Here is a 23,877-nt window from a genome sequence, read left to right as displayed (position 1 = left end):
GGACTTGGCAAAAACCCTTGCCAAGCTCAAAGGCAGAGGATGGGCATTGTTGGGGGAGGCTGTCCTTCATGTGCTTGCACAGCCCTAGTAGCAAGGTATGGAAGATGGCAGTGGTTGGCTCTGTCTCTGGTGGCAAGGAGGGAGGTGTCACACACGTAAGGAGACTGTGGGTGGTAGTTCGCATCTCACATGCTATCTGGTGCGCTTCTTTGTTACCAAACATTTGACAGTGGCAGAGAATCCACTTCACTTGATTGCGGTTATGATCTCGTGGTCGCGGTAGAGTGTGACGCACTTGTAATCACAGAAATAAAGTGGGAATTATAGCTTGTAAGAGCAAAACCTCTTTTTTTCATTCCACGCACATGCCACGATTGGTACTGCCTTCTCTCTGTTGTTTCAACAATTAAATATATTTCATTGTTTCATTCTGCCGTACCTAATTTAGCGCACGAACAGACTAGCATTATCTTTGCATTGCTCTGATGCTTTTGTGTGTGTGTGTGGCGGGGGGGGGGCTTCTTAAATGTGGACCCTTATTGTATACTTGTATGTTTGGCACTTATATTCTGTGTTCGGCTACTTGTAAATTTGAAATTTTGTTAAATTGTTACGCGACTCCCTCTGTAATGTTCTACCTTGAGGGTACAAATAAGTAACAATGAATCAGTCAGTTGATTAATAAATCATGAACTTTATTTGTGCAACTGAAGAAGAAGGATAGGTACGAGATGCATAAACCAGTAGCCCATGTGCATAGTCCCTGGTCCATGACAGCAAGTTACTTGCAGGTCAACCACACGCATAATTATTTGCTCAACGAGCAACACCATCATTCCAAAAAACAAGTATTAAGTGACCGAGAAAAAGTTAACGTTTCGATAGACAAGCAATCAGTCACTCAAAAGATCAATCACTAGTTAGCTGAAATGTTTAGAATAAGCATTTTCCTCGTTGCTTGCAACTTCTCTTATTGTGAATGTCTACAGGTGCAGGTTTGCATTTACTGCTTGTTCCCTGTTCTTTCTGGCAAAAGTTTCAGTGGTGAGTCAGTGCTTGTCCTATCTTCGCCTCTGCTTGCGTTAGCATTTCTTTTTCCATCATTCACCAGCTGTCCACATTGCTAGATTATGGGACATTTGCATAAAGACTGGACCACCACACGCAGTGCAGCCACGCTACCATGTGTACAGTCAAACATTGCTATAGTGAAGTCACATTTGACACAAAAATACCTTCGTTATACCCGATAATCGTTATGAGCATCCATTCGGGACATGCTGATATCGGCAAGACACATTTTATGTTTACCGTGCTATATCCAATAATCCACTATATACGCATTTCCCTTGATACATATCGAAGTTCAACTGTATGTAGAAAACCTGCGTTCCGTGTACTCCCTTTTGCAGACGTGGATGTTGACCAGCCGGACGAGAGGTCTGTGATGACTTATGTGGCCCAGTTCCTGCACAAGTATCCTGGCACATATGCCACGGAGCAGCCTCTCTCGCCCACCGTGTCCTCGCCCACGTCGGCTGCCCCAGGGCAGGACGACCTCTCCGTGCTCGAGTCCTTCCTCAAGCGGGCCGAGACCACCTTGCAGATCCTCCAGAGGCCACTCACCAACCTACGAGAAGAGTACCAGGTGGGCGGTTCGTCTTAGAGAAACGATCAACATCGTTTGAGACCGAGCAGAGTAACTTCTCATGCATGTTACGAGTACTGTTGCACAGCAAAGACTAGTGAGGTTTGACGTTTGTTACATGTGTGCGTTTGCTTTGTTGCTGGTAAATCATGCTCCGCATTAGTTCTGCATATATCTGGCAAAAAAGGAAATGGTTGGAAAAGGTTGGTTGGTTAAAAGAAAAGTGAAGGGCAAGCTTCTGTTTCTTGATTAGTGCCTTCTTTATTTAAATAAAAGCACAAATGAAACCAAAACAGAAGGAATAATTTTCCTGATGCTTTCCTTGGATTCATTTGGCCATAGCATGGTTAGCACACGTAATCGCCCTTCCACTAAACCTTCTTACAGAATGAATGAATTCTCCCACTGTCTCTGCAGAGCTACCTGAACCTGTGCCGAGACTTCGACGGGCACCGTGAACTCTATGCCAGGCTGGGACGTCGTGCGGCTCGAGCAGACAGCACCGTCGTGCTGAGCCAAGCGTGGCCGCTCATGGAATCGCGCTGGCACGCAGTCGAGTCCGGACTAGCGCAGTGGCGCAAGCGGCTGGACGCCGCCCTTCCGGGCCGACTGGCGCAGGTTGCGGAGTGGCTGGCGCAGACCGAGGAAAGGCTTCGCCACGACAAGCTCGCTTTGGGACAGATGGACGCCGCCACCGTAGCCTCCAAACTGGCTGAACACCAGGTGAGAGTATAGTTCCATTCACTACTTGCCCATTCCTATACTAGACGTGTAGAACGTCGAGAGGAGGGGTAATGGAACATGCTGGCGACATGTAGTGTCTCTGTCTGATGAGATTGTAGCGGCGGTGTGCCAGGAAAATACGTTTGACCCATTTTGCCGTTCAAGATCGATTCTGTTGGCCGTGCTAGTGTCCACACCACCGACCGCACCTCTTTATTTTTGTCGTGTTCTAGTGCTGCCGAGTCCGTGAGCTTTCTTGGCCTTCCATGGGAATGCACTACAAGATCATTCCAAGACCGAATCAGATTTTTTTGAAGACGTCATGTGGGAAAAGTTATAGAGATGAAACGAATATAAAGATGCACTTAAATAAGTGTTAGCCACAGATTTTGTAATGTTACTTCAAGTGGTGGTCATCTCTTTGCTTTTGTGCTCTGTCTGCATCAGCATTTTCTGCACAATCAATCAGTCAGTCGGTCAATCAATCAATCAATCAATCAATCAATCAATCAATCAATCAATCAATCAATCAATCAATCAATCAATCAATCAATCAATCAATCAATCAATCAATCAAGGGTACTTTGGCATTCCAACGTCCTAAGCCACATTTATGCACTAAGCACGGGCATTGACAATTAGTACAAAGAACCTTACTTTAGAGTCACCGACTACAGGAACCTCTGCAATATTTATTGTAGCATGTGTTTCATAATCATGACATAAACATTAATTCTGATTCTGAAGCTTGATGAGTAGCTTAACACTAGTAGATGCATTCATGGCCTATAACTTTGCTGGTGACGTGGTGGCTTGCCTGCACTATCAGACTTGTGGGAATCTGTGATGGTGATTTATGTCATCCCGCCATTTCTCTTCCATTGCCAACCTTGAAAATTGCCTTTGTTAAGGTTTAAGTGGCCTGTAGCAAAGCATGTCGTTAGACCTATCGTAATGAATCTGAATTTTCTGATTGGCTGATGTTTAAGCACTGGCCACTCATGATAGCTATTGACGTTAATTGGATGATCTTTGTGGTGATGGCCAATTGTGGAAGACATTTACTAAAGAGAAGTTTTGCAAGAGCAGACCTTGTTTTTTTCTCTTTGCACGCATGGTAGTCCACATTTCTTTTTTTTTTTAGTAATGCTGTCTGTATTAGCATTTCATTTCAAATTTGATTATGGTGATTGCTAATGATATTCCTTCAGAACTGGAGCGGTGACAAATAAGCACTTTCCCTGCATGAGCTAATTAAATTTTAATACATATATCTCTTGTAATCTAGCATTCTTCCTATCTCTAATTTATCTCGCAATGTCACCTATGCCCTGCACTTCTACATTTTCACCCCTGTGCCAATGCCTCTGAATGGGACTGTGGGGTTAAGTACATCTTGTTTTTAGGATACCATCCCACTGGTAGTACCTGTCCTAAGTAGGGTCTCTCGTTTGCCAAATTACAGTCTATACTAAGTGACCTGGACGAAGTGAAGAAGTGGCTGGCTGACCAGAAATCGTCGCCGGCCATCATGGCCACCGTGGCTCCGGAGCACTTGGCCGACATCGAGCAGCGGCTGGAAGCCCTGTCCTCGCTCGTCTGCAAACGCCAGCTGCTGCTGGAGATGGAGCGGCGCAAGCTCGCATTGATGGCGCTCGTGCGATCCGTCGAACAGCACGTCGCCCAGCTGGAACAGAAGCACGGATCTCGCTCTCAGGTGTGTGATTCGCCGGTGTGATGACGGTCAAGTGGCTCTGCTGCATGCTTTTCTGAATGGGGTTGGTGCAGTGCACGATAGTTGTGTTTGTCATGCCTCCACCAGTGCATCACTAGTGCTGACCTGCCTTTGCACTCGAAGGTCGATGTTGGCGCCTTGTGGGATTTTAGCTGGATTGATTGTACTCGGCACAGTAGCAGGCCATGCATAAGTGGAACACATGTACTAGGAAACTTGTGCTATGGTAGTAAGAGTCGTGAGACAAGTAACATAAAAGTAATTGATTAGTCTTTTAGTAATTGTTCAGTTATGGTCGTGCAGCATAAAAAGTTTTTTTTTTTTATATAGGCTACACCTGCTGTATAGTTTGCGTGGGCGAACTTTGACTGAAAATAGGTTTTCTAGCTTGTCTGCAACGACTGTACAGTAGGTGAGCAAAAATTATATTGTGAACCACTAAAATCCTAGGTCATTGTCATGCTGAATGAAAGGAGTCAACTCTAAAATCCATCAACATCACTCTCGTCGGAAATGTCAGAACAAAACAAATTAGGCATGTTGGATTTGACAAGCGACTCCTCGGTGTCTTCATCGCCTTCAGAATCCGACATCTCTGTTGCAGCAGTTTTTAGACTGACTTTCATGCAGGTGCAGTCTGGCATCGTTTTCTGGAAGCACGCCTTTGATCTTAAAAAATAAAATTGTCCATAGCCTGCAGCCATAGATAGCCCACACCTGGCAAAATTTTAACTGTTAAACTTCTATAGTTTATTGACTACAGTCTGGAAAATACGGTAATCGGTCCCTGTGAAATCAGTTTCATTTTTGAGTTAAGCAATTATAATTGTAATCGGGCACTTCTGTAACATGTACAAGGTTGACTGGCATCACGCCTGCTCAAGGAGCGCCCAAATTGCTCTGTGTGGCACAGCAACAGGACCTGTACCAGCTATGTTGCACATTGTGCTCATCAAGAATAACTGTTAGTGCTCCTGCTTGTCTTGTGGGGAGTCGCCATAACTGAGCGGCTTTGTGGTTCAGGTCGAGGAGCTCCTGCGAAGGCACAGGGACCTCCTGGAAAGGGACCAGGTGTTCCAGCAGTTTGACCGCCTCTTCAGGGAGCTCCAAGAGGCTTTGGACATGTGCCAGAGGGGATCGGCCCTTGGTGAGCTCTTCGTTCGCTCTTGTACATTTCGTCCACTGACTACCAACGCGACTAATTTAGTAGGGCATACAGAGCTAGTTGAGCATGAGTTAGTGCTGAAAATTCAACGCAGCTAGGAGACTAAGATGAAGAAAGGCACGCGTTGGCACAGGTGCTCTTAAAAAGAGTGCTGACACATATTTTCGAAGCTCTAGAAACTCTATCAGATGCTTATTGCATGTAACTGAATGACACTTAGCGAGGAAGAAAGCATCACCGCTTGTTTCTCTGACCGTGTTCATCACTTTCGCTCTTGATTTCTGCCATGCAGAAACTGCAGAAAGCATTCAGTGTTGTGTCATCTCGTAACGGTGTCGCAAACTGCTTTATTTCAGGATTTCAAGAGGTCGACGACCAGGCCAGGTTCTTGAGTGACATTCACGACCACTGGACCAAGCTATCAGCCCGCCTACGCACCTCCGGCAACATTCTCAGCGAGGTCGTGGTTCAGTGGCAGAAGTACGACGCCCTCTACAGACCTGTCGTTCAGTGGCTGGATCAGGCCGAAATTGCACTCCAGTCCAGTCTTCCTCAGAAACAGGTAACGCCTTTGTAAATCTTTTTTGAAATTTTGTTAATCTTTCATGATTGAACCTTATCACTGCCTCTCTGATCTATCAGTAGTTAGGGGTCTTTCAGCCAAGAAATATATTGCATTTGAGTTTGCTGGATGGCGCCATGTTGGCTCAGTGGCTGTGGCATCCTGCTACTGAGCACAAGGTTGTAGGTTCGATTCCTGGCCATGGCATCTGCATTTCAGTGTGTGTTAAATGCAAAAGCACTTGTTTACTTAGACTTAGATGCACATTAAAGAACCTCAGGTGGTCAAAATTAATCTGTAACCCTCCACTACAGTGCCTCTTAAGACCTAAGTGTTTGTTTCAATCAATCAATCAATCAATCAATCAATCAATCAATCAATCAATCAATCAATCAATCAATCAATCAATCAATCAATCAATCAATCAGTCAATCAGAATTTGCTGGTGGAAACACATGTGAGTGAAGGCTTTCGTTGTCACATTCACTATTCATTTGAAACATTAGCTGTTGCCTATTTTTGAATGCCTATTTTCCTGTCCCTTCTTAATATCAGTTAGTAATTAAGATATATATAGACCGTGGTAGCAGTTTTCGACTGAAAAATAATGTGGAAACTGTTCTTTACAGGCTTTCTGGGCACTTTATTTGCTGTGGTTGGCAATGAAGTGAACTATGTCATTGAATATCATTAGTTTGCTTTGGCATGAGGCCTCATGAGTGACGATGCGTTAGTGCCCGCAAAAGCTTGTCACCACAGGTGGTTCCTCTGGTGTTTCAAGTTTAGCACACTGCGCATTATGTATTTACTTTGGGAAACATGTAGAAACTTGAAATCGGCCTCTCTCATGCTGGAAGTAATAAAAGAGTTGCACTGATATACGTGGTGAGAGAACTCAGGCGCTCACCAAAGCACGCGCAGTGTCATTCAGAGATGAACCAATGCTCGCAGTTAACAAGGGCAACAAGCAAAATTGCACTGACAATTTCAGTCACAAGTTCTTCCATGTGATAAGCGTTTAAGAACTTATGGTCATGACTGTAAGACTTAAACAAAAATTAATGATTCTGTACAACAGTTTCGCATTGAAGTTGTTATGACAGGCAGGCCTTGCCTGTGACATCGAAAAGTTCAATCATGTTTTTTGAATAGACACATATGGGCACAATGGCTCAACTTTTTTTAAAATTTTACATTAGGTTTTGCTTAACCATTTTGGCTTAAGCTGACATTTACTGTGAGTCACTTGCTGTGTTTGAGAACATACAGGCTGTGTGTTTATGTTCCGGAACAACAGTCATATGAGTGGGGTCATTAATCCTTCGCTGTTTGTCTTCCAGGAGTTCTTCCAGGATCTTCCTTCTTGGAACGAAAAGAAGAAGAATGTCGTCGAGTCTGGAGACTACCTTGCTGCAACCTGCAGAGATGACATTGCGTCAACTATCAGAGCCCAAGTTCATTCCATCAAGCAGCGATGGGACTCGCTATATCCACAGGTACCTGCTGCCCAAGACGTCAGCTGTGTGTAGTGTAGATAGTGGTCAAGCATTACATTGAAGCTTTTCACATGCTTATGACACTTAAAGAAAGGAGTGCGTTGAACTTCACGTACACTAACCATGTTAGCGTTACTTGTCGCTGTTCTTGAAGTGAGAGATTTATGACGGCTTTAGAAACATTCTTCACCACTGGGAGCCAAACTAAAGGCTTATCAGCACACACCAGACACTGTTGTAATGACTGCACGCTTTGGCCAGTGACGAGGATTACAAATAGGGACCGATTGGCAATTCCATGTCCTGAGTTTCTTCCTGCGAGAAATATTACCGTCCACAAACACGAGCACTGTAATAGTTGAAAATTATCCATGGAAGACAAAACTAGTGGTTTGCTGCTGTGTTGCTACGTAGATGTCATGTCAAATAGCATTATACATGCCTGCCAACTCTCCCCATCTGTCCTGGTGACTAGCAAAATCTGACCAATCCTCCTGATTGACTGAACGTGGCCATAAATCTCCTGAAAAACTGTCCCAACCTCACTCGCATCGTGATTGCCATTATGCGCTAGGTAGCTAGCCGAAGTCAGATTTAAATCCAAGCCATTCGTATGTAAGCAGTGTAGGTTTTACTTAGCTGGTAATCCTAACATGTTGGTAATTCATAAGAACGTTAAAAAGCGCGAACTGGACACGGATGAGAAAAGGCACATATGCACACATGTATATGTAGCTTTTCTTGTCCGTGTCCAGATTGCACTTTTTAACGTTCTTATGGCATGGTTATGTCACTGTAAACCAATGGCCATGGCCATGGTTTATGGCCATGGCTTATGGCCGGCCATGAACTACAATGTTTGACACGATTTGTGTGCATCTTTGCAATGCAGATGCACCCCTTCCTGAGCAGCGGTGAATCACTGCGGGCAACGCAGCAGTTCCAGACAGGCCTGGACAACCTCAAGCACTGGCTGCAGCAGGCAGACCACCTCCTCACTGCCCACGTGCCTTGTGATGTGCCTTCCCTGGAACAGCACGCTGAGGACCTGAAGGTATGTGCAGTGGGCAGCGAAAGTTTTCGGAATACAGATTTCGGCAAAAAGTTCAATTTCTTCGTCACTGCACCACTCAGCATGGCATATAAATGTGCGATACAGTGGTAATTCGCAGATGTCTCTACTACATTTTGCAATTTGAGGGAGAACATTTTATATGCAAGAAATTTTTTTTTTTTTACTATACTGTGCTCTGAACACTTATGCATTTGGATGCACAGAATGGCCTTTTGCAGTGCTGCTCTTTCTCGGCAATCTTCATTTTATGCTGACATAGATGAAGCAGTATTTGGAAGATAACAACTTGTATTCCGGAACTGTGGGGGATCAAGGACAGGGGTTGCTTCAGTCTAATACCAGGGGTTGTTGAGCAACAGGATAGTACAGTTCCTCTTGTCTTGTCTGCTGACTGGATCTGTTCTACTGACAGACATACAGACAAGTTCTTGACAGGCTAGTTCTGTTGACAAGACAAGAGTTGCCTGTTGAGACAAGTATCATCGACAAGACCTCTCTCAAAAAAGTTTTCTCTTGTCTGCTGACTGAATTTAATTGGTGAAAAGAGTCTTGTCTTCAGGACTTGCTCGATCAGTGGGGACTTATCTCAGTGAGAAGACATCAGGACTCCAGTTGAAACATTGACGCCTACAAAATATGACACATTTGTCTCTGTCAAATAGTTTTCGTCAGCGGTTTAACTTTCCATTGTGGTTGTCACAATAAACAAATCAAAATAAGCAAAGCATTCAGTTCAAGTGAGACGTGAGACATTCTTTTCCTTTGAAACAAAATTCTCACAATGTCTGCACTATGAATTAAGTTCGAAGTTTTAAGATAAAAGAACCTAGAGGCGAACAAATTGTTTCAAGTCTTCAGCATGATTATATAGGTGCAGTTTGGCAGCAAATTCTCTAGTACCAGTGTTCTCTCAGACTTGTCAGATTTTTAACGTCGGTGATCTGTTCTCTGTTCCCAACATCACAGAGGTTCCAGAACACGATGGAAGAACAGCGGTCGCAGTACAAAGCCCTGTCCAGAACAGCTCAGGTTCTGGTTCGAGACCTAAGTCGTACAGAAGTTGACAAGATGATGGCAGACATGAAGAAGGTTTGTGGCTGCTTGCATTCCCTGTGTATTTTGGTGGAGTTTTTTTTTATTAATTTTTGTCTGAACCCCAGATTTTTTTTTTATTCCTCCCCCATTGCAACGCCAAAAGTCTTCAGAATGCAGTGCATGCTCTTCTTTTCGATGTCATTTAATTTGAAAATAACATGAGGCTTTGTCTGCGATGCCACAAGGATTAGGAAATTATGGCATATTTTCTTTCTGTTCATGGGAATGTTATGCTGTTTGCCAGAGTATCACCATAAGAAAGACTTTCAACAGAAGGTGTCAAATTGCTTACCTCAATTTCTTTTTCACCGCAATAGTCGATTAATAAATGGTCATATGAAGTTAAATTTATTTTTCAGTTGGAAGTCCATTAAGAGTGCTTGGGATGAGAGTAGACATTACAGCCTACTCCTGTTTCTTCTATGTCCTTTCACTTCTGTTCTATATAGGTTGTCAACAAGAGTGTGCTGAACGGGGCTGGTTGGTGCATTCTTAAAGGGTAATCGAACAACACTTCAGACAGGACAAAGTGAAAGTGTTATGTGATTCATTTTTACTTCATCCTGTCTAAAGCGCTGTTCAATTACCCGCTAATATTGTGTAAGTAGTCACATTTTGCAGCACAAGAACATGGGGCATCTATGTAGTTCGCCGAGTAGCCCAGCAGGAAGCTCTTCTAGGCTTTAAGAAATTGAAAACGTTGTAGCCCATGCCTCGTGGTGCTCCGTGTGTCACTTTTGTCTCGTGCGTGTTTTCTCTCTTCCGTAGGAAAAAGAAAACCAGGTTCGCATGGAAGCACGTTGCTCTCAGCGGCTTTGCACTGTGACCCAAGTGACGTCCCTGGTCCGTGCCCTGGACGGCGACCTGGATCGTCTGGATCGCTGGCTCGACAAGGCGGAGGATGCCATTGCTACTTACGCTGTGCCGAACACGCAGACACTGGTGCTGGAGCAGCTTGAGAAGCACAAGGTACGGAGCTGTCCTCTAGACCTCTATTAATTGGTAGTGTCCTCGTAGAGGCTGCTAAAGCAATGCTAGATGCACTCAAGAAAAGAGAGATGTATAGACAGATACATGCACATGCACCCAAGCGTGTTCACACACACAAACCAACACATGCAAACCTGCACTGTAATTTGCACAGATCTCCCAGAATTTCAATGCCATAGCATTCTAAAGGGTAGCCACCAGCATTCATTCTTGGTGTTGCGAAATTCCTAATAAGCCGATCCCCAAGACACTGTAATCAAAGGCACGTGTGCGCTGATCCTCATACCGGTGCACAATATACGACCTCACAAGGGTTTTGATTATGCAGATTGAAACATGGCCTTCACCGATGTAGGGAGGTAGATCCTCGGAGGCGCAATAGGTGGGATGCAATTTGAATGTACAATGCTTTCCACTGCACTACTATGTATAAATGGAGTTCAAATAATATGATGTGGGTGGATAATTATGGAATGATAGGTTACTATTACGATATTTGCATTACAGTTTCTCAGTTGTAGCACAAGAACCTGTGAGTCTTTTTAGCCTTAGCGACGAACTTGAATCACGTGGTTCTGACTGGGCATTTGGGTTGACAGAATGCCATGTAACAGAAGGGTGAAAATGAAGTGACGCATTGTTCTGCATGTCTACAGGCATTCTTCTCTCAACTGGCTCCCATGAAAGCGCTCCTGACAACAAAAAACAAGACACATCGGGAGCTAAGGGAGGAAGTCGGGGCCTGCCCGGGTCTGGACACGTCCAGAGTGGATGCCAGGATGGCCCAGCTCAATGATCGTTTCCAGGTATGTTGTAGGTCATTTATTCATACTATGTGACTGATGGATACAGCACCGCAGTGTAATCTCATTACAAGTGATATGGTTACTACAGATATTCAGTATAACATAATGGCTTGCACTAAAACATTTTGTTTGTCTTGCTCACTTTGCCGTAGATTAATCCCTGTTTGTGGCAGCTGTTACAAGATAGATTACATTTGGGTGCAATTGAATAAGTTCGAGTGGTGATGTTTTGGTATGCAGTATTGTCTATACTGTGTTCCCAAGTAGGCCTTTCTGTGCTGCCATGTATGGCCACAGTATGTTCCAGAATACATCTGCTGGGATGGTGGCATTTTGTTCCTCAATACACATTTGGTATTCAAGTACGCATCTATGCTGTGTTCCTGGGTACATGTGCCAGTATTCCAGCGCACGTTTGTATTATGTTCACAAATAACATATTTTGGTATTTCAGTGTATCTACGACATGTTCCCAAATAAATCATACAGTATTTGAGTACATGTTTAAGCTATGTTCGTGACTTCATCTTGTAATATTCCAGTATATGACTACCTTATGTTCTCAGATACGTACATGCAATGGTGCACCAGTACCTACATGTATTTCATTCCCAAATGTGCCTTTTGGTGTTCCATTATACACCTACGCTATGTTAAAACTCTAATAATGTGTATTACTTTGTGTTCTTTTGTACCTCACTGCAGAACTGTTCGTCATTGGCCGAGCAGTGGGAGCGCGCTCTGCAAGAGGCAGCCAACAGGTGGGAGAACATCAATGACGCCGAAAAGAAAGCACTGGACTGGCTCAGCAAAGCAGAGATGCATGTCTCTGACAAGAGGGATCCTGAAGCTGCCAGGGTGAGGCCCGGTAGACTTTGGAATCGGTTGCAACTTTTCAGCCTAGTGAGAAATCTTTCTGCGGTTCAGACAAGTGAGGAAAGCAGAACATGTGAGAGAAACGTTAAAGCATGCAAAGCAGCGTGAACATAAGAAAAGAATGACGACAAATGTGCTTTGCTTCATTTAAAAGAAAAGGGACCTTTGCAGGTGTGTGCACGTCTGCGCAGCTCTTGCATCAAAGACAGTGAAGCTGTTTAAAAAGCTCTCGCACCCTTAGGAAGTCCTAGTGGTCTAGTTTGCCACTGCCCAGAATCTGCCCTAGGCATTAAAAATGCTTCACTAAATCTCGTGCGATTCCTTTGCTACATCAGAGTCCTTTCAAACACTTCACTATATCCGAGCTTAGTACTTCTATAGACTCCGCTATATTCAACGTTTGTTCCCTGTGTTGGCTCTCGTGATGCCCTACGATCTTTTAGAAGTGTTTAGAGTGTGGTTGGTATCAAATGTCAACCAGAGAAGAAGGTGGTTCTCTGGCTGACATTCGATGCTGACCACACTGTGACGTGATGATGGTTTTGTAACTCCTCTATGCAGCATCGTGGTGAAAGAAAGTAATCGCAGTCCAAGCAGCAGTGGAAAGTTTTAGTTTACTCTGTCATACCATATACATACTACTATACATACCTTACAGTACTGTATCGTAGGTGGACATAAAATAAACTGCTGTTGATGATGATGACTGTGATATAGTTGGTGACAACTTAGCAATTCAGTGGCAAATACACCACTGTCCATCTCAAAGAGATGGTTAATAGATGTGCCAGACATTTGCTCATTCCTGTGGTGTCACTATGCAGATGACCGTTTTCGTCTCGCAAGGACTATGTCTTGATGTGTGGAGGCACAGAAGCCAAGAGGGGTGTGGTTTTGTGGGTGAAGTTCGTAACCAAATTCTTATGTGGTCGCTGAACATACTCTTCCCACCATTCTTCCTTCATACTCATGCGTAGGATGCGCATCATCAAGTGAAGTTTGTGTTGAGCGAGGCGTTTCCCGGTGAAAATGTCTCGCAATTTGTTCATGTGCTCTATATTTGCAAATGGTCGCTTAACAGTTTTAACAGTTGCGAAGAATGACATTCTTCATAAGTAGCAATGAAAGCATCGCTTAAACCGATTCTCACAGCATGTTGAATCCGCATATCTTTAATGGGGTAAATATACAACGTTAGACGACAGCGAATCTCCTCTTCACTCAAACGCAGGCCTTCTTCAGCAAGCCCTACGAACACATTTTGCTTCGGGTGATCCAGACAAGCAAAGATGTGCTTGCCACTTTGCCTCCTGAAGACCACCCACCTATCGAGGCCAGGGTTCAGCACATCAAGGAAAAATGGAAGGTAGTTGCGCCCTCTTTTTCTTTTTTCTTTTGCTTTGTCCTAATACCACATTATGGAAAGAGACTATGGAAATTACTTGTGGTTATTAAAAATTTTGAATTTCTTCACCACTTTGGGCTGTTGCAGTAGTACGTAGTACCACTCTTTGGCCACCCTGTTCGTTAGGCCTTTGATAAGATCATGATTTGAAAAATGCAAATGATCAGTTGTTGTCGGCATCATTAATGTTGCTGTTGTTGCTTAACGATGTCTTGTTGGTACTGTCAGCTCCAAAAGGATCTGCAAGAAAAATGAATGCAAGCATATCCAGTGCGAAAAATTCAGAGTTATAGTCCTTCTTAGTAGGTCTGCTTGACACAGTGCTTTGAAGTACTCTGCGGGCTGCATGGTCAAACTGTGGAGAGATTGATATCTTTCATTTTCAACTTCGAGCCATTTAGGTAACTGCGAACCACTTCATTTTGCCTGCCAATCCATTAAGTTGGGCATAGTTTTCGATCCATCTCAGAATGTTATAAAAGCAACAGCCATGTTTCTCACTTTTCCGTGTTTCTTTGACAATACACATATGCACAGCTTCTTTAATGCCAAAGTCATGAAAGATGCCACATTTTCTCGTAGCGTAAACATGCAGACCAGAATCAAGAAGTGAGCTTTGCAATTGCATTCACGATGTATGCAGTGCAGGTCTCAAACATGAGCCTGTGCACTTGGGCAGCACAAGGAAACTCAGTTTTTTTTTCGATGCCTTCATGTTTGGATGACATCTGCAAGCAGCAGTGCGGTTGGCCTGTAATCCTCCATGCTGTCTTCCCGTTCGTTGTCTCACAGGCTGTACAACAGAAGCTGCCTCGGCTCAACGATGACGAGCTGTTCTCGGAACTCCGGGAATCATTTGACCGAAACCTAGAGACCCTCAGCAAGGAGCTGGACGAAGAGAAGAAGCTCATTGACAAGGGCGGAAACCTTCGTGTCATTTTGACACGTCATGAAGTGAGTCGTGGTTTTTGTGGCTGTCTTGTTTTCATATGATGACATCATGCATGACAGTCACCAGCTTTCGTTGGGGATGTCGATGCAAAAACTCCTGTTGGACTGATCCTGTAGGTGGTGTTATAATCGGAGACGCAGGTATTAACATTAATGCATAGCATGTACCCTTGCAAGGGTTGTTAATGCAACAAAGACACCAAGAATGGCTAAGTAAGAGTGGTGTTTAAACACACACGCACATACATATGCACAATATATCGTAAGTAGAACAGAAGCAGTAAACCATAAGGTTGTGAAGAGTACGTAGGCAGTGTCAGTAGATCAAGGTCGTTAGGGTTCCATAGGCGGGACAATGGATCATAAAGTCGTAATAGTTCATGAATGACCAAAGGGAGGCAGATGTTGGCCAACGAATTGAATCGGCAATGCCATGGCTAAATAGCGAATGCCACTTCAGATGTCGATGCCAGGCAATGTGTGAGCATTGCATTGAGCAACCACAATCTTGTGCACAAGGCATTTGTACTTCACAACACTGTCCTTCTCTCCGGAGGGCACATCGAGCGAGTTTTTCGGGGTTGCTGTAGATGTCATAACAAAAAGAAAGGAAGATGACTGACGCATATATTGAAATGTAATCCTTAGTGAGGATAAACAATGTATGAAAAGCAGCAGAGGACGCAATGCAAGAGCCGGCCCAGCTCATTCTATTTACAGTATTTGTGCAGTGTTAATAAATGTTGGCGAGAAATCAACCTAAAAGTAATCAATTGCTTTTTAATAATTGCTCAATTATTTGTGTGAGGCAGTAATTGGTCACACTGTAATCACATTTTTGAAAGAAGTAATTGTAATTGTAATTGGTTACCATTTTTCTGTAACACTTCCAAGTTTTGTTGTAAGCAAGGAAGAATGTAGAGTTGCAGACTAAAGTATGGCCTGATGTACTTAGAGATATAACTTGGTAGAAATATGGTCTATCAGCCCCTTAGGTCTTACTTCTCTCCCGAAAGGGCTGTGATGGTTCATACTGCGTCTAAAGGATTCTTGCGCGGTGCGTGTGTGCAGGAGTACTTCAACAAGTCCCGGGAGATGGGCACGCTGCAGGACTGCCTAGAAGAGATGCAACAGCTGGCACAGTCGTGCCCCAGCCATCAGGCGCCCCTGTCCGACTGCCAGAGCCGCTTCCGGGTGCTGCACGAGCGCATTGTCACTACCAACCGCATCCTTCAAGTGCCCAAGGATGAGTGGGTCGAGTACTCCAAGAAGTGAGTCTTCTGGCACATTTGTTGATTTGTCATTGCTGTTCCTAGGTAACGGTATCTTGAGAAGCGCATCACTAGCTAGGATGTTGAACATCTTGCGCGGGGGGCTATCAGTTTACAGCTATGAATGAGTGTGGACGTTTTAATGAAGTGTTATCATAGGCTAGCTGGTTAGGTTCCATACTGAAGACACATGTAAGCGGGAAGACCACCTGAGGGCTGGCTGCCAGCTAAAACTTTTGTTCTGCACAGGACAAATAGCTTATTCTGATCAACACTGTTAGCTTGAGTAAAGACACACAGGGAGAAATCAATCATCGTGATCACAAACATTGGTAACCATGGCGCCTGTGACCACACTTGGCAATGTTTCTGTTCCACGATATAGTTTGCAACGTTTAGTCTTAATATAGCCTTTACAGAAACGATAAGTTGGCAACTTTGCATGGATGCCCAAAACTAGTCTTAAATGCAGGTATACTACTGCGTGCCAAGCAGTTTATACACACACTCATGCGACTTCGGGTGGTACGTTTTTTCTCGCAGTTTTTTCAAAACGTATGAACAAGAAAATCTCACTAGCGTCGGAGATACATGCCAGATAGACAACATCTTGACTGCCTTGTTTTGGGCACGCGGCATTCCAGGAAAGCTCCCTTGCCATTTATGAAGAGGGTCTGTAGCCAATATCGATGTGCAGGTTTAACGGAATCCTTACCTGGATGGACCAAGTGGATCAACGAATTGAGCAACTTATGCAGAGCGATACCAGCTCAGCTTCCGCCTATGAAACACAGAGAACCGAGTTCTTGGTAAGTTCCACTCATTTCAAAAGGAGATTTTGCCCCAGGGCCAACTCTGATTTCCCTATTCAAATGCTCATGAAAAGCAGAAATTCTCTAATTAGACAACTGCTCAACTGATTTGAATGAAATTCATTGCATTTAAGAGAGTAAGCTAAATTATACAGGCTGTAGGGAGTGGAATTTCGATTTAAGGAATGATAGTGGCGGCTTCGGTCAATAGTTGCTTCTTAAAAGTGGTATTTGAAGAGTTGTGTGTGGCGCAAAAAATTCATCTGTCTGCGTGACTCAAATCTTTGCACAATAATTGTATACATTTTACACTTAGCAAGGCCAAAGTTCACCGGAAGATGGAAGCTTGAAGTCAATAACAGTGGTTGAACATGTGGTTGTAAACCAACGTACTGACGTTTCTTTGCTACCCAATGAAGGCTTTTCTCCTTGTCGAATTGTTGGTTCCAGCAGCACCCCTTGTTTAACTTCCGTTATGCACTTGTTCACTTAGGTTACTGCCTAATAAGTTACAGTGTCTGGTGTTTCGAACGAAGGCTGATCTTCGTCTTGAGCTTGACCGTCAATTGCTTTCTCCTTGTCACGCAAGGACATCTGCGAGACAGTCGACGCTCGCCGGGGTGACCTGGACTGGCTGAACCAGCGGCTGGAGTCTCTGGTGCCTGGGATGGAGCCTGAGGAAGCCAAGAAGGAGAAGGAGCGGCTGGCTGGCTTGGTGGCCCGTTACGGTGCCCTCTTGCCCGTGATGGAGACCACTACGATCGTTTCCGAAACCGTCTCCAAGTGCTACCTGTACCGAGAGGAAGTCACCCAGGTGTGTATAGTCCTTGTGCGCCTCTCGTGAGGTACCGTTACAAGCGGACACTAGGATGTGCATAGTTAAACCAATTTTCTTTATATTAGTAAGCAGTAGCGAAGACATCACCATGAAATGTCCTGATATGCTGTACAAATGACACAAGCAGCACTGTCTCCATGTGCTACCCATATTGTGAAGGTGTCTCCCAGCTGCGTTTGCCATCCTCATATGCCTCTAACAAGATACCGTCACAAGCAGACAAAAATATCTGCGTAATCAATAGCCGTCTGCTGTAGAATTTTTTTCACGACAAGCTGTAGTGACTGTGTCCTCACAAAAAATTCTGGTCTGGTCTAAAGACCGCAGAAGTGGTGCTTAGTTTTCTTTTGTCATATGTGGTACTGTTGTGGTACGTAACAGGTCACACGCTGGCTGAGAGAGGTTCGAGAGTCCAAGGCGATCCCTGAAGAAATTCCTCTTGACAGTCCAGAGAAGCTGGAGCAGATGGTGCAGAAACAAAAGGCGAGTTTATTTCCTTTCTTGTAACAGAGCAAGAAAATCACTCATAGCTAAGACATCCAACGAAAAGGTTGAGCATTCGAAGTACATGATCTAGTACCTCAGCCACAGAGGCACAAGTGGTTACATTAACAGCTTAATGCCTTCAAGTTTAATGCCATTTGCATGATACCATATGAACATACCTATGACATTTGAACTTAATGCCACTTGCGGACTTGTGCGCTCTCACAACTCATTTTGCCATCAAATGCGCACTCCTGCTCCCAGTTTTAGCATTTGTGGCTTGCACCTGAAAGATGCATTTCTGCAGTAAGCTGAAGTAATTTTACATAACATGTGCCTATTGATGATTACTAGTGGCATGTCTTGAACTTTTGCCCGCTATATGCCAAGGTTAAGGTCCTAGAAACATTGTGGCATTAGTCTAGCCTGTGTGGCGTAGATGCGATGGGCCGTTTATCAGTGTTGCTTTTGTTTCCACCCAGCCACCATTAAGCGTGGCTTAATGGCATGCTTTGCAGCAACATATTGTCCAAGACTTAGTCCGACAAACTTTAATCATACCTACAAAGATATCAATGGCTGAAACTCTCCGCAGAGATTTTATTTTTATATCCTATCACTTAGCTAAGCCAGGTGCAGTTTGAATGATGACTAACAAGAATCTGCTTTTGCTGCTTTTATTTTTTCTGTTTAGGAAGTGGTGGAGGAGCTTGAAAAGCGTCAGGGAAGTGTCCTGGAAAGCATCAAGTCGGGAAAAGACCTGCAAACTGTGAAGGGTGCCCCAGAATTCGTGTCTAGTGACGTGAAGAAGCTGGAAGAAGAATGGTCCCAGGTGTACCACGAAGCGATAGAAAAACTTGACCGTATGACAGTAAGTCCTGCTGTGAAAATCTGCTTAATATATGCTCACATCCATAGTGTTTCCTGCAGTATACCTTGAGAGACAAGTGACATTGCGGTGCCATTGCACGTATGAGAAAGTTGGGACAGCAGGGGATTTGAATTTGCATCTTTCTCGGAGAGCCAGAACACTTAAAAGAATTGTCTGGGGTGGTGTTTCCTCTCACAAGATGGTTTGTGTCTGTAGCATTGTAAAAGTATGTAAAATCGTGTAATTGTTGCATAATTACGGGATAAATAAATACTCACACTTGTGCGCACAGTTAGAGTAGAACCTTGTCTAACAAGGTCGCATCTAGCATGAAAATACCTTCGCTATATTCAATATTCATTATAGGCATACATTCGTTACCCGGTGATATCGGCAAGAAATATTTTAGACTTACTTGATTATACCTAATAATTTGTTATATTGAGGTTCAACTCTTTTGCACTGTTTGTTGTGCATCGGTTTTATTCATACAACTCCATTTTCATTGCTTCATTGTTGCAGTGTAAGCAAGCAAACGTAAACATGAGACATAGCACGGGAGAATCAAGACTTACTATGAAGGCCGAATTCTAAGGAAGTGTTATTTGCACAGCCACGGCAATGGTTTAGGCCTAACCAAGTTCAAGACAGATGAAACCTTCTATACCTTAACATTCGCACAGCGTCACGGTGCCCTTTAAGAAACTCATAGAGACAGTGGCACAAGGGTTTTTTCTAGGTAGTACTGCAAGAAACTCTGTGCTTACTCTTTTTTTGAACCGTGATCAAGATAAAGGAAAAGTTGTTTGACACCGAAATTGATTTGCGACATGCAGAAGGACAGCCAGCGTTGGCAGGAGTTTGAGAAGCTTCGGCAAGACATTCTGCGGCTTCTGGCTCAGGCTGAGCAGGAGCTGTTCAACATCGGACTCCTGGCTGACATGGAGCAGAAGAAGCTGGAACAGTGCATTAAGGAGAAGCAGGTCAGTCGGGAGAAAAAGAAACATACCGTTGGAAAGAAGTTTGAACATGTTAGTCATGTCATGCTTAATGACAATGTTAGGAAATTATGTAGGGCATGCAGGTGAAGCTCAAAGAGCTAATGTGCTGTGCCTAGTTACTCTCAGAATGACATATGCAACATAAGTTGATTACGCATTATCCATGCAGTCCTCTCATTAGAGGTGCTTTACAATATCATCAGCCTTTAGAGCTTTATGTGAAGCAGCTGAAATCTTAGATGAATGACGGTGTTGTATTTAGTGCACTTATGTAAACATAAGGCGTAAGCCAGCTTTTTCAGATTTCAAGGAAGAAGAAAGACATGTGAAACTTTTATACCAAAAATAGCCTGATTCTATCTGTGGACACTGCAATGAAAGGCTCACAAAGATGAAAGTGGTGCAGTTTATCATGTGACTCCGCCTGGAGTGGCTCAGCCTGACAAAAATGTCAGCCCCCTCGACACTTGTGCCAATGTTGCACCTCTTTTACTCCTAGTTGTGCGGGGAAGCCCACTTACAGAATACCACCAGAAGTCTGGAGTTACCTCTTTTTTATATCCTAAGTTCATGGTGATTGAGCTAATTTTATTCAAAAATATAGTAATTATTCACTCGTAACTGCAATACAGTTTAGAATGTAAAGTGAGGTGAATTCTTAGACTGGAAATTGCAAAACACTGTCATTGTACCCACACAGTTGTTGAATCTTTCAAGGTTGGGATTTGGGACTGCTGGTGCGTCATCATTAAAGTGTTACGTCATCAGGTCATCACAAAAGCATCACATATGTCATCATGAAACTATCGTTATATATTATAATATATTATATTATATATTATAAAAGCATTCCAGATATCATCGCAGAAGCATCATGTATTCATTACGATACCAGCATGTATGCCAACAAAAAAGCATCAGGTACGTTATCATCAATGCTGTGTGTTATATTGAAACCATCGCGTATGCCATCACAGAAGCGTCATGTGTGTCATCATGAAATTATTACATATGTCCTCGCGATAACATTATGTATGTCATCACAAAAGCATCATGTATGTTATCACAAAATCATCATGTAAGCTATCATGAAAGCGTCATGCATGTCATCACGAAGAATCGCGCTTGTCGTCATGAAAACGTCACCAGTGTCATCATGAAAGCGTCACGTATGTCCCCATGAAAGCATCGCCGTATCTTTATCATATCATGTTGCCACAGCCTTTTATTGATACAAACTTCCTCACATGCGGGCGTGCTGGCACTGCTGCAGGAAGCCGCCAAGAAACTGCAGGAGTCGATGGACAGCATGCTTTCCCGGCTGCGAGCTCTGGCCGACGAGCTGTCTGCACAGCTGGGCCCCCAGAGGGAGACCCTGCTGCGTGCCGAGCTGGACAAGACGGAGCGCAAGACAACTACCATCCTGACCACGGTGCACGAGACAGTACATCGGCTGGAGACAGCAGCCACCAAGGGCACCGACCTGTCCGACCGCCTGTCCCGCCTCAGCCAGTGGCTGGACACGGCTCAGGACAAGCTGACAGCGGCCACCGATGGCCCGGTACCTGAGCAGCTGGAGGAAGTCCAGGTGCGTCAGTTTTGCTCTGGTTTCATGCTGCCTGCTGCTGTGCTTTTGAGACAGTACTAGCGTTCTGGGTAAGCTAGGATCACCGGATTAACAGCACCAGCTTACATGTGAATGCTCTTTTCTGTTTTTACCACCTCTTACAATTTTTGGAAGAACAGGCAGAACAGACTTTGCGCAGCAACGGAAATGTAATCTTTGTCAGTGGAATATGAGAGTAAGCTTGTTTCCGTGTAGAAATGAGATGAAGAATTTGACAGCGAATTCCGTAGATTTTTGAGAATCAAAAGTGCGGGACTCTTCAGCACATTGTCTGCGTGCTGAAAAATTATGCAGTGCTTTGTGGATATACTAACAACTAAATTATGGGTGAACATGACGAAACACACGAACACAGTGCTAACTTCTAGAAAATGATTTATTCTGGAAAGAACACAAATATATACCATTTTCATGCATTTTGATCGCGTATGAAAAGCTGTTTTTGTGCTTTTCGGATATCCATAATGCATTACGAACAAGCCCCATTCTTAATGCTTCCAGTGCTTTCTTACTAGAACTAAACCTCGACATAACAAACAGAGATGTAATGAATTAGCAGATACTATAACAAAGTAAATCTAAACTGTTTCCTAACGTTATCGGTGTGTAACAAATGTATTTTCATGTCAGACGCGGCTTCACTACAGTGAGGTTCAACTGTAACGCTTTGAAAATGCATCGTCTCGCTCAGGACCTGAGCAAGGAGATTGAGGCCAAGCGCGAGGTCCTGGAGCAGCTGGAGAAGGAGACGCAGGAGCTGCAGGGTCAGCGGCCGGAGCTGGCCCAGATGGCCACGTCGCTGCATTCGCAACTCAAGGAGCTCGACCAGGAGGGCAAGGAGATGAAGCAGGAGCTCAGCGACCGGCAGATCCGCATCGAGGTGCTCCGCGAGCGCACCACGCACGAGCGCAAGGAGCTCGAGGACACGGAGGCCAACCTGGACCAGGGCCTGCCCACGCCGGACTCACTCGAGCAGCTCGCCGCCAAGCAGGAGCAACTCCGGGTGAGAGACATGCACATATTTTTCTCCCATCTATTCTGTCTCTCCTCTGTGTGTGTTATCACATGGGGGGGCGATCAGGCGATGGCAAAGGTAACTGAATCAATATTGAAAAAGACACCTCATTGAGCAAACTTGTGCTTGCAAAGAAAAAGACTAGTGAGGCAGCGACGGCCATCACAAGCGCAGTAGCTGGCGGTGGATCAGAACTGGAGCGGTTCTTGCTCTGCTGCGTTTTTATACATTATGCAAGATTTGCCGGTGCATAAGTAAGTGGCTGAAACTATGCAGCTAACAGAAAAGGCAGGAAACAGTCAGGAAATAGCACAGTGAATGGGATGGAAAGAGAAATGAGAGGAAAGACATTGAGATGTAGACAGCACTAGAACTAGAAAATGTAGACCAGAAATAAGAGAACGAGGGTAAATTTCTTGTTGAATATACGAGGAAGAAGTAGACTTGAACAGGAAGTGTGAAGCGTGCAGTGTTCTAAAGTGGTCTATGAAACTAATAAAGTTAATGACAATAGTGGGGTTGTATATCTCAGAAGCAGAAGAGTACTGGATAGAGCAGGGGGATCAAGAAATTCATGTTAAGGTAGGTGACGTTAACCCAAGAAAGGAGATGTTGGCAGCAACCTTTGCCTTGCAGTGAGGTTAATTGGCTAACAACTCGTATGTGACGAGTTATGCCCCATCCATCTCCACTTCTTGTTGCCGTTGTTTGAAGCAACTGACAGGATTCAGAAAAATCACTGGAGTAGCATAGAACTCAGAGAACTGAAAAAAATGATAGGATTATTTGGTGCATGTAGCATAGCACTGGCTATGTTATGCAGCCGCCTAACGGTTCTCTTGCTCCTTTCGTGGGCAGCCACGAATTCTGACAGGTAGTAGTTGTTCATTTGTGATGTTAACAACAAAAACAAATTTGTGATCTGCAGTAGCTGGGGCTTTCTCAGCGGCCGTTATTCAAATGGCAGCTGTTGCGATGTCATGCTATTCAGCCGTGTTGGAGCCTGCATAAACCTTGCGTAAGCATTGTGCATTGTGTATGAGGCATCCTCTACACCGTTGCCTTCCTTCAGAAACTTTACGAAGTCACAAAAAAGAAGATCGATGCCCTCTATGAACTGGCCGCCGAGGCGGGATCAGATGAACCAGACCTGCAGCGCACCTTGGCTGAAATCATGGAGCGCTGGAAACAAATCAAGAACATCTTGGAGGTGAGATGCATGAAATTTTCTAACCGTGACACCTTCTGTCTGTGTATATCAGCAGTCACCAGAGAAAGAAAATTCTTGTACTATTTCCAACAGCACTGTCTATGCAAGTAGTCAGATCTCTCCTTTCTTTTTCCTTTTGATTTAATACATTTTTCTTTTGCTGTTATGGTTTTGATGCACTTTGATGCACACATATGCTGTTGCATAGATACTGCAGGT

General features: G+C 44.1%; 1 protein-coding gene across 1 annotated transcript in view; it reads left to right on the top strand.

Annotated features, from left to right (window-relative positions):
• The window catches only part of LOC142588869 (uncharacterized), a 371,216-nt gene that overhangs the window by 114,984 nt on the left and 232,355 nt on the right, over nt 1-23,877 (top strand). The window contains exons 9-30 of the mRNA XM_075700688.1: nt 1,413-1,648; nt 2,066-2,371; nt 3,837-4,088; nt 5,130-5,253; nt 5,628-5,833; nt 7,174-7,329; nt 8,222-8,383; nt 9,371-9,493; nt 10,268-10,468; nt 11,146-11,295; nt 12,001-12,153; nt 13,403-13,537; nt 14,369-14,530; nt 15,599-15,798; nt 16,496-16,607; nt 17,200-17,424; nt 17,830-17,931; nt 18,629-18,805; nt 19,642-19,788; nt 21,080-21,394; nt 22,125-22,436; nt 23,521-23,658. Coding sequence (XP_075556803.1) covers nt 1,413-1,648; nt 2,066-2,371; nt 3,837-4,088; nt 5,130-5,253; nt 5,628-5,833; nt 7,174-7,329; nt 8,222-8,383; nt 9,371-9,493; nt 10,268-10,468; nt 11,146-11,295; nt 12,001-12,153; nt 13,403-13,537; nt 14,369-14,530; nt 15,599-15,798; nt 16,496-16,607; nt 17,200-17,424; nt 17,830-17,931; nt 18,629-18,805; nt 19,642-19,788; nt 21,080-21,394; nt 22,125-22,436; nt 23,521-23,658 — 4,094 coding nt within the window. The remainder of the gene's footprint in view (nt 1-1,412; nt 1,649-2,065; nt 2,372-3,836; nt 4,089-5,129; nt 5,254-5,627; nt 5,834-7,173; nt 7,330-8,221; nt 8,384-9,370; nt 9,494-10,267; nt 10,469-11,145; nt 11,296-12,000; nt 12,154-13,402; nt 13,538-14,368; nt 14,531-15,598; nt 15,799-16,495; nt 16,608-17,199; nt 17,425-17,829; nt 17,932-18,628; nt 18,806-19,641; nt 19,789-21,079; nt 21,395-22,124; nt 22,437-23,520; nt 23,659-23,877) is intronic.

This window comes from Dermacentor variabilis, chromosome 7 (assembly GCF_050947875.1).
Source record: "Dermacentor variabilis isolate Ectoservices chromosome 7, ASM5094787v1, whole genome shotgun sequence".
Lineage (NCBI taxonomy): Eukaryota > Metazoa > Arthropoda > Arachnida > Ixodida > Ixodidae > Dermacentor > Dermacentor variabilis.
The sequence above is the reverse complement of the archived record's forward strand: the minus strand, read 5'-3'. Positions and strand labels throughout refer to the sequence as shown.